Below are 17,824 nucleotides of genomic sequence, written 5' to 3'. Positions count from 1 at the left end.
ACTGCTGTCTCACCACCTACAGGCTATTTCAGAAGTAGGGAGCTGGCAGACTACGGGCCACATGAGGCCCACACGTGGTTTTGTCAGGCCCACAAGGCTTAAGAAAAAATAAGAAACCTAAATTGGTTGCCAATGTTCAAAAACCAGGAGATTCCACATAAAAATCCAGATTTCCGGCTTCTCTTTAAAAATATGAAGATCTGGCAACTCTGGTTTCACGTTCCCCTGTGACAACAACTGGTGGAGCTGAGCACAGGCTGCCCCCAGGATGAAGCGTGCGCCCTCCCACCCAGCTCCATGGCACTGCCACCTGAGCACAGCCAGCACAGCCGTGCGACACCTGCATCAGTGACTCCAGCAGACTCCAACTCTGCTTAGTTCTCTACCTGCCCCTGTGCACAGGAAACGAACCTGCTGCAGCACCTGAAGAGGCGGCACCAGGCAGTGGTGCTTCACTGGTGTTTGGTGGGAAGAGGGAGGTCTTGACAACAGGCCCAAGGCGTGCAAGTCACAGGGAGGCAGGCTGAGCTGCCAGCTAAGGCAACACTGGTGACGCTCACCTGGTTCCTCTCCGACTCCTATCACTGCCCAGCTCCAAGGCTTGAACTTCTCCTTCCCTGTCTATCCAGCAGGGACATCATTGAGGACACAGAGGCCTAAAATTCTGAATCCTTATGTTCTAGGGAGCAGCACAGTACAGTGGGGGGAAAAATCAAGACTAGTCAGAAGGGTTGGGCTTTGAATCCTAACTCTATCCTTTACTTAAAAAGTATTTTATTGCTGCAAATGAAGCTGGTGCTCAGGCTGTATCCGTTAAGGACACATCAAGATGGCTGGCAGGAACCTTTCATCTTGATGTAGTTAGTGGTGGGTGCAAACGCATCCCAGTGAGATTACAGCTGGGACGTCCTCAAAGGTGGCAGACATTCCTAGGGACAATCACCCAAGAAGAGGTGGGCAGGTCCTGGACAAAGAAAGAAAATACTATCTTTGGTTTTGGTTCTTCTCAAGCACCTCTAGGAGAGAAGCTTCTACCTCTCTGAGGTAAGTAAGGAGCTACATAGAGAACAGAGGGCTTTTACACAACTTTCTTTATTCTCTTCAGTTACTCCTTGATCTTTTATTTTATTTTTTTAGTTGTAGATGGACATAATACCTTTATTTTATTAGTTTATTTGTATGAGGTGCTGAGGATCGAACCCAGTGCCTTATGCATGCCAGGTAAGAGCTCTGCAACTGAGCCACAACCCCAGTCCACTCTTCGATCTTTAGCAAAGTCATTTCCAACCATTAAACAAGAAGACAGACGTACACGAGTCCATAAACCATCTATAAAAAGAAAACCTATAAAAATACCTGCTATGGTGTCAGAAAAAGCAAACAGTCAACATACTCGTCTTTCCTGAGGGAAAGTCTGGAGAAGGTACCCCGAGCTGGCTCACCTTAAGGTCCAGAGGCAGTTTGTTGGACGTGAACACACTCAGCTTGATCTGGGGGATGCTGATCTTGAGGTTTTCAAAGTAGTACCGGACTGGCGTTCCACTCTGCTCGACTGTCTTTTCATGGAGGTTCTCGTCATATTTTTCCACCTCTGGTGCAAAGGCAGAATTAAAAAAAAAAAAATCTCCTTAGTCTCATGGTTCCAATGCTTGTATGCCATTGAAAAAAATTCATCTAAAAATGTACACATCTCTAAGTTTAGTTTATGCAGAATGCAGTGTCCTGATGGCATTTCTTTATAAAAGCAGATCTGATTCTTGTTGTTTATCAAAAAAGTAGATGATCTTAATCTTTTAACCTGCGACTTTGCCATCTGGCAGATACCATCTTTGGAAAAAGAATCCAGGTGGGAAAGTCAAACGTCACACGTCACAGGTGTGTTTGCTGGCCACAGGCTTTCTACAACCATTATTTTTATTACCTACGATTAAGATTATCTGAATTTATTTCAAAATATGGTATGTAAATCTGGATTTGGTGTACAGTATCACTGAATCAAAATGAACAATACCACCAATTAGTGAATCCAAATGAAATGTAATGCCTGAAAAAGAACAGGGCTGAGGCTGTAAACAGCTGGCATCACTATAAGGGCATCCTGTCCCAAAGGGAGGATGCGCACTTAAACAGGTAAGGCAGGCTCTTCATTTACTATTCCATGAAGTACCAACTGATGTGGACTGAACCACGTAGCAAGCTCCCTGCCCCTGATGCCATACCCACATCCATCCAGGCGGCCTGCTTCTCCTTCGTACCTCTACAAGAAAACCAGGGAGACTACACAAATCTACTAACAAGCAAATTGATGGAATGGCCTATCCAGCTCTATTTACAGACAAATGGTACTGTGGCAGAGACCTGCCAATCTGCACCTGGGAAACAGAGCCACATGGAAAGGACAGGAGGTGCTCCAGTCAAGGCAGATGAGGATTCTTCACAAAAGTCTACATCCATTATGCAATATATATATATATATATATATATATATTTTTTTTTTTTTTTTTTTTAGTTATAGATGAACACAATACCTTTATTTTTATTTATTTTTCTGTGGTGCTGAGGTTTGAACCCAGTGCCTCACATGTGCTAGGCAAGCACTCTACCACTGAACCACAACTCCAGCCCCATTATGCAATATTTGATGAGAACTTACTACAGCAGCCAGGTGTGGTGGTGCATGCCTGTGATCCCAACAACTTAGGAGGCTGAGGTAGGAGGGTCTCAAGTTCAAGTTCAGCCTCAGTAACTTAGTGAGACCTTGTCTCAAAATAATTTTTTAAAATGAATACCTTTTATTTTTGTAGCAAAGTCATAAATTTTGAGCTTTTCAACTAGATTTTGATCTGCATGGTGTAACTCTAAGCAAATGTTTATTCTTTTTGTTAATAACAGCACAGGCAAAACCTAATTTTAGTCCTTTACTCTCTATCACAAATATTCACCCAAGTGCCACAGTTATAATACAAATCTTAAAATAAAAATTTTAATAAAAGGGCTGGGGGTGTAGCTCAATGGTAGACCTGGTTCAATTCCCAGTACAGAAAGAAAGAAACAAAGAAGGAAAGAGAAAAAGGGAGAGGGGATGAAGAAAGGAAGGAACTCATTATAGCAACTTATAAGAAAAGCATGGTCAATCAAATTTAAAGTAACACTTCTCAAGAAGGTATCAAAATAGAATGGCTACCTGGCCAGCAGGCTCTCAAGAGGCTGTTGAATACAAATAAACACTGGAGCTCCAATTCACAGCATGGAACAGTCAGGATCTTGCTCTTGATCACAAACATTTTTTTTCCTTTCTGTGATGTGGGGGACTGAACCCCAGGCCTCATGCATACTAACCACACTCTACCACTGAGCTACATCCCCAGCCAATTCCAAATACTCCTTAAGCTTGATTCTAAACCTAAGATAAAAAGAACAAAAAATATTTCCCTTATACCGTGTACACATATGTACACACTCCCAGGGACGTTTCCCCTCAAGTCAACAGGGGCAGACACACAGTCTCTTTCTTATTGTTTCTTCAGTCTCAATATTTAGTTTAGGCTTCAAAAGGCTGAGCGTTTCTGACACCTTTCTAAGCTGTTATGTACAGCCCTGAAATATCCACCTATAAGCAGGAGAAATGACTAGAGTGTGGAACCTAGCATAAAGAAAAAACAGTTAAATTACTCTGCAGAATTGCTGGAAATATATTTTTCAATAGTTTATTTTACTTCCTTCTCTAAAGAAGAGAGTAAAGTAACTAAAAACTTTTATAATTACTGTAAGGGTATGGATGTCAAAAGTCAATGAATTGAGGTCAATTTTTTTTTCCTCAACTAAGCCCAAGGAATTGGCAAAGGGATTTTTGATTCTTGATCCCACGTCTTTTCAATGAGAAAATGTCAGGAGACACAGTGGCTTGCTAAATAACTAACATCATTTCTGTTATCTTGGAGCACACGAATGAAAAACTACCAAGCACAGAGGAACAGTATGCTGCTGCCCAGGGCTTACCATGGATATTCCAGGACACCAAGACCTGCCAATAGCTGCCTAAGTCATGGATGTACCAGATAATCAGCAATGAACACTGAGACACAAACCCCTGCTTGCTAGTTCAGGCTATCAAGTGGAAAACAGCTTGGCAGGCACCCAGGAGCCACCTATTTTCACAAACAGACTATAACACGCCAAATGTGGGCCAATGACAGATAGAAATATAGGACATTTAACTTTACCTGATTCTGCCTGGTCATAGCCAAAGAAACTTAGCAGCTTGAGAAGAAGTTTCTCCTCGATTTGTACTGTGAACCTCTGGGCTGTGACCATCAGATGCTAGGGAGAAAGAATTTCTGGTTTACAGGGTGAACACCAAGGGAACTTGCCCCTGCTCCATTAAAAAGGCCCCAGGAAGCCAGGCATAGTGGCACCTGTCATTTCCTAGTGACAGAGTAGGCTGAGGCAAGAAGATCACTGGAGCCTAGGCCTAGGCAACACAGCAAGATCCTGTCTCATTTAAAAAAAAAAAAAAAAAAGGCCCAATGACATGACCTGGTTTCCTTACACATGTGATTTAATAAGTGCCAAATCATTTCTGGCTTATCTCTCTCTACCTGTAACCATTAACGAAGAACCCCAGAAGATGTTCAGTGGATAACTAAGTCACCATCCTGTTGCTTGGTTCCTAGGGCATCAGGGCTTTTGAGTGAGACTGCAGTTTCGGATGCCCTGTGTGAACCTTGGGTAGTCTGCTCAGACAGATGGCAGCCTGTGTAAGGAACTGCATGACTGGCCTGTGGCTGAGGGTTGCAGGCAGGCTTGGTACCATCAGCACTCATGAAAAGGGACAGAAAGATGGGACGTAATGTCTTGCTCAGCTCCCATTTTTCCAGGTTGCTGCTAGAGCAGCTAGCTTATGTTTGGGGATCGCTCCAAGGGATCATTCCTCACCGTCTGCTGTTAGTGAACAGCATGGCACCTTAGAGAGCAGGACACGCGCCCCAGGTCGGACCCCTTCAAGCTCCTTTCCAGTATCTCTGAACTATTCTATTTTTGATAACAGATCTGACTAATCTAGAAGATACTACACATTCCTACAGAGATTTCCATCTGATGAAAGAAGATGCTGAACCCTTGGACTCAATACTATCCAGCCATCACCTGCCAGGTCACTGAAACTATAAAGTGCCAAGAAAAGGAGTTCCTGCACTTTCCCCTCACCAGCCCGCTCGCCACCCGTGGCTTAGCCCTGGAGAACTGCTACCACGTGCTGCTTGAGACTTGGCTGAAAGACAGCCAGTTCCCCTCCCACGCGGCATCACCCCAAGCTCCCCGCAGCCCACCTTGTAGATGTTGGTCAGCGCACTCTTACTGGGGAACTTCACCGCGTTGACCTGCACTGCAGGGCCAGTCTCGATGACCTCGTTCTCGTTGCTCAGGGGAGTCACATAGAGCATGAAGGGCTGAGTGGTGCCAATGAGCTGATTGTCCACCTGGGACACGAAAAGGCAGCAAAAGAGAAACAGACCAGATACTCAGTTTTCATTTCCACCTGCAAGTGGTGCCTCCTAAGATGCAGGCTACTTAGCAAGTCATGAGCTGGCCAGTCCACCCCTCAAGAGCAGATGGAAAGGTGCAGGTCTGGCCGCAAGCCAGTCAGAAGTAGTGCAGTGGTAACAGTAATGGAGGCCAGGCCTGACTGGTGAGTGCTTCACTCAGAATGGACTTGAAGTTTTCTCACATGAGAGAATGCGCCATGTTGATCAGCTTACCTAGCCATTCCAAAACAGATACGTATTTAAAAATCGTGTTGCACACAACATGTACAATTCTTATTTGACAACTTGAGAAATTAACTACAGAATTGAAAATAAAAATTCACAAAAGTACCAGATGAGTACGGGCACCAAGCGGCAGGCCAGCCATCTCACACACACAGCCCTATCAAATCACACAGCGCCAAGGATGTCACAGCTACTCCACCAAGGGCTCTGCCCCAATCCTCACCAAAGCCTACAGCACACCTGCCTTGTTTCACAGAAGATGCAGGAGAGAGAGGCCCTAGCTTAAGCTGGTCCGTGACAGAACCAGAACTGGAGACCAGGTCTGTCCAACCCCAAGGCTGATGCTCTTAACCACTATGCTGCCAATGCTTCTCTCTCACTCCAAAATCCTGGAAGGCAATTAAAATTAGACAGCCAGGAGCTCAAGTGTACAAAAAGTTCAATTCCCTCTAGCGTCACCATCCTTCTGGAGAACACAGCACTGAAGCAGCACACCAGGCACTAGCACCACAGCAGAGCACACGCCGCGCCGGACATTTACCCACATGGGGAGGCTCAAACGGAAGGGGCCACTGTTGGGGGCTGTGCCATGTTGATCACATCGGCAGCGAGGAGGTTAATTGACATAAGCACACTCAGGTGATTTTATCGTCCACGCACACAATGTATGCGCATGTGTTCTCGAGCACTAACTGCCTGCTCGGAGCCTATCGCCTAATCTTTGTGTTTCTGCCTCCTGGAGGTGATATAAGCGTAGGCGGAGCGAGACAGAGAGACAGCAGCCATTAGCAGAAAAGCAGCTAGACACACGCGCGGCAGCAGCCAGAGGGGAAAACACGTGCAGCGAGTAGGGGCAGCGGCGGAAGGCAGATCGCAGCGTGGAGAACTGAGACGCATCACTAGGGCACCTTAGGTAGACGCACCCTTAGTTCACAGGATGCAGGACGCACCAGTAAGAAGCGGCAGAACTTAAGTGAGGCGTAGCAAGTCTCTCTTCCTCTAAGCTCTAAGCAAAGCCTGTCCTTCTCTCAAAGTCTCTCTTAAGCAAACTCTTTCTCTCTGATAAGCAAAGTCTCTCTCTCTCTCCTCTCAAAGCAAGTAGACCTCATTTCTTCTATCCTCTATAAATAAACAAGAAAGCAGTGCACTAAAGAGAAAGATAGAAGTGCCTCAGTTTCCACTCCACCACCCATAAGACCCGTGCAAGTTGTTGCTGCAGGCGGTGACAAATATCCACGGATTTTGTACCACAAAGAGCCAGCAATAGGCCACCTCTGCTTTCTGACTGGCACTGAAGACCCTGGGGCAGGAAAACAGAGAGACCATCTGTTGGGTCCCCACAAGAGACCATCAAGAAGCTGGGCACAGTGGTGCACACCTGTAAGTCCAGCAGCTCAGGAGGCTGAGGCAGGAGGACTGCAGGTTCACAGCCAGCCTCAGCAACTTAGTGAGGCCCTAAGCAACTCAGTGATACCCTGTCTCAAAATAAAAAGATGAGAGAGAACAAGAACGAGACCGAGACCATTCTGAGGTACTCTCTGCCCATCGACTGCCATGTGTCTTCTGCTACCCAAGAGGTGGAAGCTAGTATTCCTCTCAAGTTACAAACAGGTAAAGAGAAGCTCAGAGAAGCTTCCTGGAGTAAAACTACCTGCTTACCTTCACACACCTGGTAAGTGGAAGGACTGGTATTAAGTGCAGAGTTCCTGGCACCGACATTCTGCCCCTCCATGACTTCCCATGGGTTTCCACCAGCAGTGCTGTGACCCGGGCTGACTTCCCTCCCACTGGGTAAAGCGAGAGGGGAGGGAGGGCTGTGCCCACCTGCACTCTCCCCCCAACGGTGCTCTCTACACAGCAGCCACAGTGATTTTCTTTTAAAGCATAAATCAAGTCAAACTCCTTCTGCGCCGCCCTTAGGTGGCCTGGCTTACTGTTAGAACAAACCCAGACTTAACCCACAGCCTCCAGGCCCCAGGATCAGGATGCTACCACTCTCCAACCCCACCCCAGGCTCCCTGCAATCCGCGCACAGGCCTCCCTGTTGTTTCTCAAATGTGGGCGAGCCCCGCTTCCTCAGGGTCTCTGGACTGCCTGGAACGGCTTTCCTAGTGCCCTTCTCTGTGGTTTGATCCTTCTCTCCCTCCAGGCACTAGCACAGCTCTCACATGCTCGGGAAGACCTTCCAGGCCACCTGTCAAGCAGCCTGCCCCTTCACTCCTCCACAGCAGTTGTCATGGGATGTCACTGTTTATTGCTTACGTACTGTGACTTCCTCCCCAGTTGTGAGCTCTGGGAGAGCTCTGCAGTCTGTGGTCACAGCTGTGTCTCAGAGCCTCATACAGTGCGGACTTCCTTAGTGAAGGAACCATGACCCACTTCACCCAGCACTGAAATGACAATAATGAGCTCACCTATCCTGCCCTCTTGTTTGTCCTTTCCCACACAGGGACTGGGTAAAGGATATACAGGTTAAGTATTCCTAATCTAAAAACCTGAAGTTCAAAATGCTTCAAAATCCAAAACTTTTTGAGTGCCAATACAACATTACAAGTGGAGCATTTCACACCATGAAACATTATACATGCACAAAAATATTGTGTAAAATTATCTTCAGGCTACGTGTAGAAGGTATACACAAAGCAATGAATTTCATGTTTAAACCTGGGTCCCAGTCCCAAGAAATGTCAAGATGTATATGTAGATATTCCAAAATCTGAAATACTTCTGCTTCCCAGCACTTTAGATAAAGAATACTTAACCTGTACAAAGCATACTCAGAATTACTAACTCTAGTTTCATTCTTCACATTGGATTCAATGTACCCTAAGATCAGAACATATATTTTCTACTAGAAAAATTTCTTTTTCATGGCACCATCACATAGTAAGCCCTCAGGTCTCCGAATTCCCATGATTTCCAGCACACATCAGAGTAAGAGGTATTATGATTAAAATTGTGGGGGGGCCTGGGATTGGGCCCAGAGCCTTGCTCATGCCAGGCAAGGGCTCTACCACCGAGCTACATGCCCAGTCTTCAAAAAAAAAAAAATTATTTTGAGACAGGGTCTTGCCCAAATGTGATCCTCCTGTCTCAGTCTCCTGAACAGCTGGGATTAGTGGCATGGGCCACTGTGGGCAGCTTAAAAAAAGTTCTTTTTAAGAAAAATATAAAGTTAAACTATAAATAACTAATAAAAGGATCTTTCCAAAAAGTCAAAAAAAGTAAGAAAAAGAAAAAGAGCTGCAAGATGATAATTGTCCATCTTCCCTCAAACAACAGGATGTGATTGGCTTGAATTGTCTGTGATCTGTGATATGTGACAGACAGATTCTTCAAGAAGAGGTTTGGCATGTGTGTTCGGGGAGCAGAGGCCGCTGGGCCTAGCAACAGCTGCATGCACCCAGCAGGAATGCTGGCCAGCCACGTGGGAAGCCTGCAGCTGGGCCGTGGGTCCTTCTTACGGAAACGTTTACCAGAACCCGTTTTGTGGACGTGGTTCACCCTTGGTGGAGGCTGGAAAGGATTCCAACCACGATGTTACAAAGAGATACAGGAGTTGTTCTGACAGGATGGTAATAGAACTCTGCCCAAAATCATCAAAATCAACTTTCTTCAGAACCCTAAAATTAATCCAAAGTTTGCAACAATCCAAGGAGCATTTATTCAAGAAAACAAACTAAAAGGAGGTGAGAACAAAGTTCTGTGGCACTTCACTGATTTTATTCCCATTTCTGCCTCCCAGGTCCACAGGAGCCCTGAAAGGCAACAGCTGGGCAATCACTAACAAGACGGCAGCTGACAGTCACTGGAGGTGCCAGAACACACCCGCCCCCCACGCGCAGGCCTTACTCAGAATGATGCAGCCTGTGGCTTGTCTGGTATGTCTCCTGTCTCTCTCCTTATAGATATGGGTAATTGGCATCCCTGCACCCATCTGGTACTGGGATTGAACCTAGGGGCTCTACCACTGAACTACATCCTTAGTCCTTTTGGTTTTTTTGAGACAAGGCCTTGCTAAGTTGCTGGGGGTCTCACTAAATTGCCAAGGCTGGCCTTGAACTTGTGGTCCTCCTGCCTCAGCCTCTCCAAGTCACTGAGATTACAGGTGTGCACCACCACACCTTCCAGTAATTTGCGTCTCTCTTTTTTGTCCTTATTAGACTGGTTTGGTAGCAGCTTACTAGTCTTATTGACCTTTAAAGATTTTCTATAGTGATTGCTGATATAGGCTAGTTCACCGACTTCTGCTGTGACCTTTACTGTTTTCTTTTTTCCCCGCCAGGTTCTTAAATGACGACCTAGCCCTGTTTGGAGAGCCTCCTGGGTTTCCACCGGCGCTCGGTGTGGTCGCTCCTCACCCCACTCCAGCCGCACTCACTACGCCCAGGGCAGAGGGGCTGCCGACACCCAATTCAAAGTACTTTCCAACCTCTGTTTGGATCTCGTTTCATTTATGGGTTATTTAGAAGTATATTAGTTTCCAAATATTTGAGGAAATCTTCTCAATCTTCTTCTTCTGTTATTTCTACTCTAACTTCCACTGTGGTCAGAGAAGATCCTGTCCATGTCTTGGACCGTGAGAACAGTTTTATGGTCCAGAATGAGGCCAGCTCAGTCTAGTTAGTTGACGGCGCTGTACAAGCAGTACATCTTTGGTGATTTTCTGATTATTCTACTAATTATTCAGAAAGTGGGACTAAAATCTTTGGCTATAACTTTTTCTCTAATACTTTCAGTTTTTGCTTCACACATTTTGAAGCTGTGAGTAGATCTATCAATGCTCAAGTCTGTAGTGTCCTCTGGAATGATTAATTCCTTTATCATTTGGAAATTGCTTTTTTAACCCTGGTAAAGTTCTTTGCTGTGAAATCTGTCTGCTCTCACTTCCCTGTGACTGGTGTAAGCGTGGTCAAACTTCTCTGTCCTTTTTCCTGTGAAGCCATTCGTGCGTTTACAGTTCAGGTGCTTCTTGTAGGCACCACATGGTAGGACGTGTTTCTTCCTTCCATCTGATCATCTACCTTCTGGCGGGTGTTTATTATGCGTTCGCTTAACTGACACTGTCAGGTCTGAGCCTCCCGCTGTGTGTGCTTTCTATTCATCCCAGCTGTTCTTTCCCCCGTTTTCTGCCTTGTCTTGTATTCATTGTTTTTTATCATCCCATTTTATCACCTTTGTTGGATGAGTATTTGTAACTCTTTGTTTTATTATTTCAGTGGTCACTTTGGGCTTTCCAAATCTTATCATTAATGTATCAGTTGAGGTTCAAGTGACTTCATACCAGCCATGTATGAGAAGATTATAATATTCTTACATTTCTCCCCTTTACCCTTCATGCTACTGTCTTTATACATTTTACATATTATAGATGCCAAAAAGTGTTATTGTTTTGTCTAAACAATCATCTTTAAGAGAGTTAAATAACAAAACAATTAACGTTCCCTGTGTGGCCCACTTCCGGGTGTCCTTTACTAGTGTCAATTCACATTTTCCTCTGGTGCCATTTTCCAACTACCTAAATGATGTTCTATAACATCTTGAGGGGGTGCAGGTCTGCTGGTAATGAATTCTTTTAGCTTTTCTTTGTCTAAAAACATCTTCACTTCACCCTTGCTTTTGAAAGACATTTTTGCTGGGCATGTAATTCTAGAATGAAAGGTTTGTATTCCGCTTTCAGAACTTTGAGGATGCTGCTGACTGAGCCGGCTGCTCCTTCAGGCCTTCCTCTTAGGGCTTCTCATTTCCACTATTCCCAGCAAGATCTTTGCTTCTCTGTACCTAGCATGTCTTCCTCCCTCCAGCACCTTCTCACTGGCGTTGAGTGACTTGGTTATGAGGAGCCTACGTGTACAATTCTGTCCCTCAGTGGTGGCAGGAGACTGGTTTTGGGATCTCCTCCATACACTCAGATCCAAGGATGCCCTTGTCTGTTCTATAAAATGGTGTAGTGTTTGCATATAACCCACACACAGCCTCCCACAAACTTCAGATCACCTCCAGATTACTTACGATGCCTCACATAATGTAAATGTTATGTAAATGTTTGTTACAGGGTGTAGTTTAGGGAATAACGACAGGGCAAAGTCTGTACTAATTTAGTAGACTTTTTTTTTTTTTTTTCAAATATTTTTGATCCTAGACTGTGGAATTCTCATACGTGGAACCTCCAGATGTGGATGTGGTCTCCTTCATGGCTGTGCAATTCCCATTTCACTTTAATTTCTAGAAGACTGAGCTTTTTATATTTTCCAGGTCTCTACTTAACTTTTTGAACACAGAGCACCAGTTACATTAACTGGTCTTCTGGAAACTCCGTGTGTTAGCCCTGGGTCAGTTCTGATGGATCATTTTCTTATCTCCAAGCGTGCTTTCCTGCTCCTTTACACAGCTGGAAATTTCTGAAAGATCATCAGACTGTAACTTTTACCTTACTGGGTTCTGGATATTTTTTGTGCTCCAAGAAATCTTCTTGAGCTTTGTTCAGTGATACAGCTAATTTTCTAGGAAAATGGGCTGATCTTTTCAGAGGTTCCCTTCATGACCTGCCAGGCAGGCCCAGAGCAGTGTTCCGTCCAGGGCTGCCTCACACTCTTCTCAATTCTTAGTTTTCAAGTCTGGCTGGGGGAGCCAGTGCCTGTGTGGGGAGCAGACCCTGCCTCCTCCCACCCTTCTGGTGGGCAGTTTCCTCACTGCTCAGGGCTCTGCCTACAGGGACCCTGCAGCACCTCCAGGGTTTCTCCTACAGCTCTCGCCTCCCACGCACACTGCCCTACACACTCAGAGCTCTGGTGTCTCTGGGCCCTCACTCAGGCCTGCTTCTTCAGCTCATCCACTCTGCAGGGCTCTGCCGCAGTCTCCTCTCCAGTGCCGCCACCAGGAAACATCCTCAAGGCTACTGTAAGCAGGGCAACCACAGAGTGCACCTCTTTTCTACCCCACCTTGCAGGGGTCACTGTCCTTTGTTGTCTGATGGCCAGTGACCTGAAGCTGTTGTCTCCTTCTTTTATTTGGATTTGGAGGTTGTTTCGGGTAGGAGAGTAAGTCTAGTTCCTGTTATTCCATCTTGACCAGAAGCAGAAGTCCAGTTTCTTTGTTTTTTCCCTACAACAAACCAAAATTCCTCCAAGTGATAGTTTCGTGAGTTTTCTTTCTTTTTTCTATTGGTAAGATAGAAAACCACGGGTCACCTTCCTCCATGCACGCTGATTTATCTAAGTCATTTCTGCAACCAGCTACCTGTGGCATTCTGCTATATAGAAAGATGAATCAGCGAGACAAATGAGACAATACAGGTGAACACGACTGCTTCATAGGATTTCTTCTGAAGATCATAATTAGACATTTCCTCCAAAACATTAAAGTCTTTAGAACAGTGACTATCAAATCTGGTTGGGTGTTTGGCATGAAAACAAGAAGACTGACAACTCTGGGACTTCTCCGCTTACCTGTACGTCCTGTATGCTGAGTTCAAGCATGTGACTTGTTGCCAGCTGTGTATAGTGGACATTGATTCCCGTAAGACTTGCAAAGACAAGTTCTTCTGGGACTTTATTGATTAAGGACACACCAATTCCACCTTCTAACCTCACAAGCACCTGAAAGGAAATCAAAATATGATCCATCAACTTTAAGTATAGCTAATGGTAGCCAGGCGAGTACAAGGAAATGAATGACTTGAAGCCCTTTACTCTTCCCCCTGAGCAGAAGGACACTACTAGAGAGAGGCCATGTCATTCACCCTTTTGGCCCAAGTGCTGCCATCTCACTGGAAGCCTTCCCTACCGAGACAGAATTCCAGAGTGAGGTGACCTCCACAGGGCACTCAGCACCCTCTGCATTACAGGAGTGTAAATGCGACCTCTCCTCCCTACTGGGACACAGGGTCTTACTTCAAGACACTTCCATGACAGCTGACACAGTGCTTTACACACAGCTACTGGAATTGAAAAAAACAACTGAGCAAAGATCAAATAAGTGTGCTTTTTCATTATCATCCACATTCCTCTTCCCAGTGCCCAACCAAGGAGAGGGGAAGGAAGATGCCAGAGTCAACCAGAGAAAAAAGTCCAATTTTTCTTTTTCTTTACCAAAAATCCTACTTAAATTTAAATCACTTCACTTCCTTTTTTGTTCCTTGCTTTAGCAACATTTCTTACATTCTGATTCCACGTGATCGTCACACTAATGTTAGCCGCCACATCAGAGCCCCACCTTCGTGTTATGATAAAGGCATACTTGGTGAGGCAAATCCCCCACTTAGAATTCAGGTAGGGCAGAAAGGAAACAAAACCACAGAGCAAACCTCTCAAAAATCGATGATTAAGAAAACAAAATTTAAAACTTACTTCTAATTCCTGCTCTGTGTCTGGATTCCTTAGTTTCTGTAGCTCCTGTTCAGTGACAGGAAGTTCATCCACCTCACACGACGAGCGGTCACTTTTCCGCTGGCAGAAATCTGTTATCTGAAGTCAAATAAGCATCATAGGAAGAGGGCTCACACTTCCACTCTAACCCAGACCACCACGAGGCCAGCAGTCACTGCGCCCCCGGATCCCACAGATGCCCATGGCTCCAGAGCGGGGCTGGAGGTCAGTGTTGACAATGAAGCAAACATGCTTCCCAGTCTCCCCAGAACCTTCGAGCTGCAGACCTGGAGCGCCTTGCACTGCAGGTGGTCTGCAATGCTGAGACCTCAAGACCGCTGCGTGCGTCTCCACCTGAAGAGGAGACTGCTCTTTTAGAGTGCTACCGTGGATTATGACATGAATCCCGATGTTCTGCCTTGGGGAGCTCACCATCACTTTCTGACAGCTTTGGTCCTTGCTTGCTAACTACACTATGACTCATGAAATCCACATCTCCAGCCCTCGAGCTTCAGACCCACATTTACAATGACTTTGGACATCTTCCTGTAGATAACCTACAATGACAATAACGAACAGTCCCGAGCTTAACTCATTATTTCCCAATAAGCCTGTTCTGCATTCATCTCGTGGTGACCTGGGGGATGCCTCTTTGCTGCCTAAGTGGGAATTCTGGAGGCCACCCTTGGCTCCTTCCTCTCCTACCCCCACAGCCGGTCAGTCCTGGACAGCTTCCTGAACCCTGGTGCCCCTGCCCCACGCCCACGCCTGCCACTGTCATCTCCTCCAAGCCACATTACCGCAAGAACCTCCCAGCTGACCTTCATCTGCCTGCATTTTGCTCCGCTCCTTTCCACACTGCAGACAGAGTGAGTTATCTACAATAACTTCAGAGCCCCGACTCCTGTTGATTTAGAGAACCCACTGAGCTATCAGCGTTTCCCCAAGGCTCTTAATGATCAGGCCTCTGCTCAGCCAGCCCCGCTTCTCCCCAGAGTCTCTGTGCCAAAGGGACTGAAGACCACTCCCTAACCTGTGGACCTTCACTAATCAACTTCCCAAATACATACTTTTTATGCTTATTTCTCATTGACTGTCTGACCCCATTCCAGAATGGAAACTCTGAAGACAGGGAATTCTGTCTCTTTTTTCAGTGGCAAAGAGCTCTGCCCGGTTCTAGCAGCTGCTTGGTAAGCTGCTCAGTAAGTGCCTGCTGGGTGAAACAGCTCCTGGCCGAGGGCAGGGCCCTCGCACCCCTCTGGCAACTCCTTGCAGTCACCACGGGTGCCCCGCTCAAGCCTTGCTCCTCCTTATAGGAATGCCCCAGCCTCCGAACCAGGAACACAACGCTCTCCATGCGCCCTCCATGTCTACCCTCACGCAACACAGAGTTCTAACTGTCTGCTTAGGGGACTTGAGTCTTCTTGCTGTTAATGCTTCCAATACATCGATTACTTAAATATTAGTTATATTTTACTTCTACTTTATTTTTTACAACAGCAACTTTATAACAGGGCCCACCCCATTTTACAGTGATGAAGACGCCATATCCTTGCACCTAGCATCAATATAAATACTTACTGAAGGACTAACCAGGGAGAGGGGGAGAGGACATGAGTTTCATGTCAGGTGCTATGATAATTATCACCTGGAGTGCTCTGGTCGGTCCATCTGGGATGACTCTGATGGATAACATTCCAGAACCAGGTCTCATTTTGTGGTTAATAAATTGCTGCTCAGGTGGAACTGGCCCCAAAAGTTCCACAGATGTGTCAGGACCAAGAACAACTTCAGCTCCATCAAACAATCCAGAAAGTCCTCCTTTGGCCTAAAACACATTGAAAGGCATAAGAAAAGGCAAAGGCACAGACCCTAATGACTCAGGTGAAACAGGTCATGAAACTCAAATTCTCTTTCAGAGGGTCAGGTTGGACCTACAGCCAAGCATTTACGATTTGTTCAGCATTACAGATGAAAGCAGGGTTATGTAAGTAAGAGGGAAAGTTATGCTGTATGAATTTGGGGAATGAAATACATGCATGTAGTAAGAGAGAATTCCATAAGTAGGGTATATTGGTTTTGCAATAACTTCTAGTCATAAAAAACACAACTTTTAAAAGTAGCCATATCTAGTTATGTTCTTTTGAGTATTCTCGTTAGGGCTTGTGTTATGAAAATAAAACAAAAACTACTATCATCCAGCTTTCTAATAAGCAAATGCTAGAGTTAAAAACCTCCCTAAATAGGCCTATGGCTGGACAGCCAACTCCAATGTTCAAAAGTTGGTGCCTCTTCTAAAATGTAATACAGCACAGGAAACATCACCCAACGCCCAGTTAGGCAGGTCTTCAGAGAAAACAGGTTCCTTTCGTGTTCCCCACATAGCACGCAGGTCTACAGGACAAGCCTGATGGAGCAGAGGCAGGCTGGAGACAGGCACAGAGACAGTCTGGACTCTGCTGATTTTTAAATACTGAGTGATGAACAGGAAACCTGAACGGGGCCTGCAGGACAGGTTCCACAGAGGAGACTGCAGTAGGTTAGAAAGGGGACACGCAGCCTCATAAAGACAGCCCAGAAAAGGCTTTAATGCCTTCCGTTACTCTACTCAGCATAACAAGGTTGAAACAAGCTCATTTTCCTAACCAAAACACACTGTGCTCTGCTGAATACTGCTATTATGGGGTCATTCACAAGCAGAAAATGATGAAAAAGACTCAAGGAACAACAAACACCAGAAAGGGATTTGGGGGAGGAAAGCACTCCAAAAGAAGCGAAATTACATGGACTTTAGAAACAAACTAAAAGTAAAGTCAGGGTCAAACCCAGAACCCACCAATTATAACAAGACCCTCCTTTTTTGCCTCTACCAGTCTGAATTGTATTGCTAATTGAAAATCACAAATCCATTCCAGATGTGTGCTTCATATAAGTAGGCAGCTTGCCTTTGATGAGAAAAGCTCAGGGCGATGGAGATAAGAGAAAATAAACCTTCGCGAACGCGGTCGGAGGCTCCTTGCAGTGGTGCACATGCCCAGGCGACAGCGTCCCTGACCGGACAGCCCCAGTGTCCACCAGGCACAACCCCACACTTCCGCACGAGGGCCCGATGTTCGAGTCCGAACTGCTTGGATAAGGCCCCAGGCGGGGACAGAACTGCACCAGCCACTGTGTGGTTCAGCTACGGCTCACACGTCCCGGACGGCTAGCTTCCTATCTGTTCCTCTGAGAGCTATGGTCTTGTTCCCAACCTGGAGCCTCCTCTGGCAGAAAATGTAAATTCTTTCCCAAGCACATATTTGCTCATAAAGTACCTGGGAGTCTAGTATGGGACAGACTGACTGAGCTGAGTACACAGGAAATGGCCTAGTAATCTTGATTCTGACATGTGCTATAACAATTAAGTGCTTATTTGGGTACCACAAAGAATGCGAGAATAAGCGGGATCAGGGGCACGTGGAGCCCAGGATGACTCACTGTCTCCTAGAACACCGTATGGACCCTTGTCGCTATTACACTAACTTCACAGATCTAAAACGAACCCATCTAACTCAGTGGTGGGCTTTTAGTTGATAATTCTCTTTACTTCTTGTAAAAAAAGACATAGGTAATCAACATCAGAGAAACAGAACCCAGAGAGGCGGAGGGAAAAAGCCACAGAAAGCCCTTCTTGACACACTGGCTGTACAC

General features: G+C 45.8%; 1 protein-coding gene across 5 annotated transcripts in view; it reads right to left on the bottom strand.

Moving 5' to 3' along the window:
- Positions 1-17,824, bottom strand: part of VPS13D (vacuolar protein sorting 13 homolog D) — a 247,996-nt gene that overhangs the window by 82,451 nt on the left and 147,721 nt on the right. For all 5 annotated transcript variants that reach the window (XM_079142502.1, XM_079142503.1, XM_079142504.1 and 2 more), the window contains 6 exons: positions 15,783-15,962; positions 14,117-14,233; positions 13,217-13,366; positions 5,328-5,477; positions 4,224-4,320; positions 1,443-1,591 (listed from right to left, as the gene is read on the bottom strand). In XM_079142502.1, the coding sequence (XP_078998628.1) occupies positions 1,443-1,591; positions 4,224-4,320; positions 5,328-5,477; positions 13,217-13,366; positions 14,117-14,233; positions 15,783-15,962 (843 nt within the window). The remainder of the gene's footprint in view (positions 1-1,442; positions 1,592-4,223; positions 4,321-5,327; positions 5,478-13,216; positions 13,367-14,116; positions 14,234-15,782; positions 15,963-17,824) is intronic.

Source organism: Sciurus vulgaris (assembly GCF_902686455.1).
Source record: "Sciurus vulgaris genome assembly, chromosome: 1".
Taxonomy (NCBI): Eukaryota; Metazoa; Chordata; class Mammalia; order Rodentia; family Sciuridae; genus Sciurus; species Sciurus vulgaris.
Note: the sequence above shows the minus strand (reverse complement) of the source record. Positions and strands in the feature narration are given on the sequence as shown.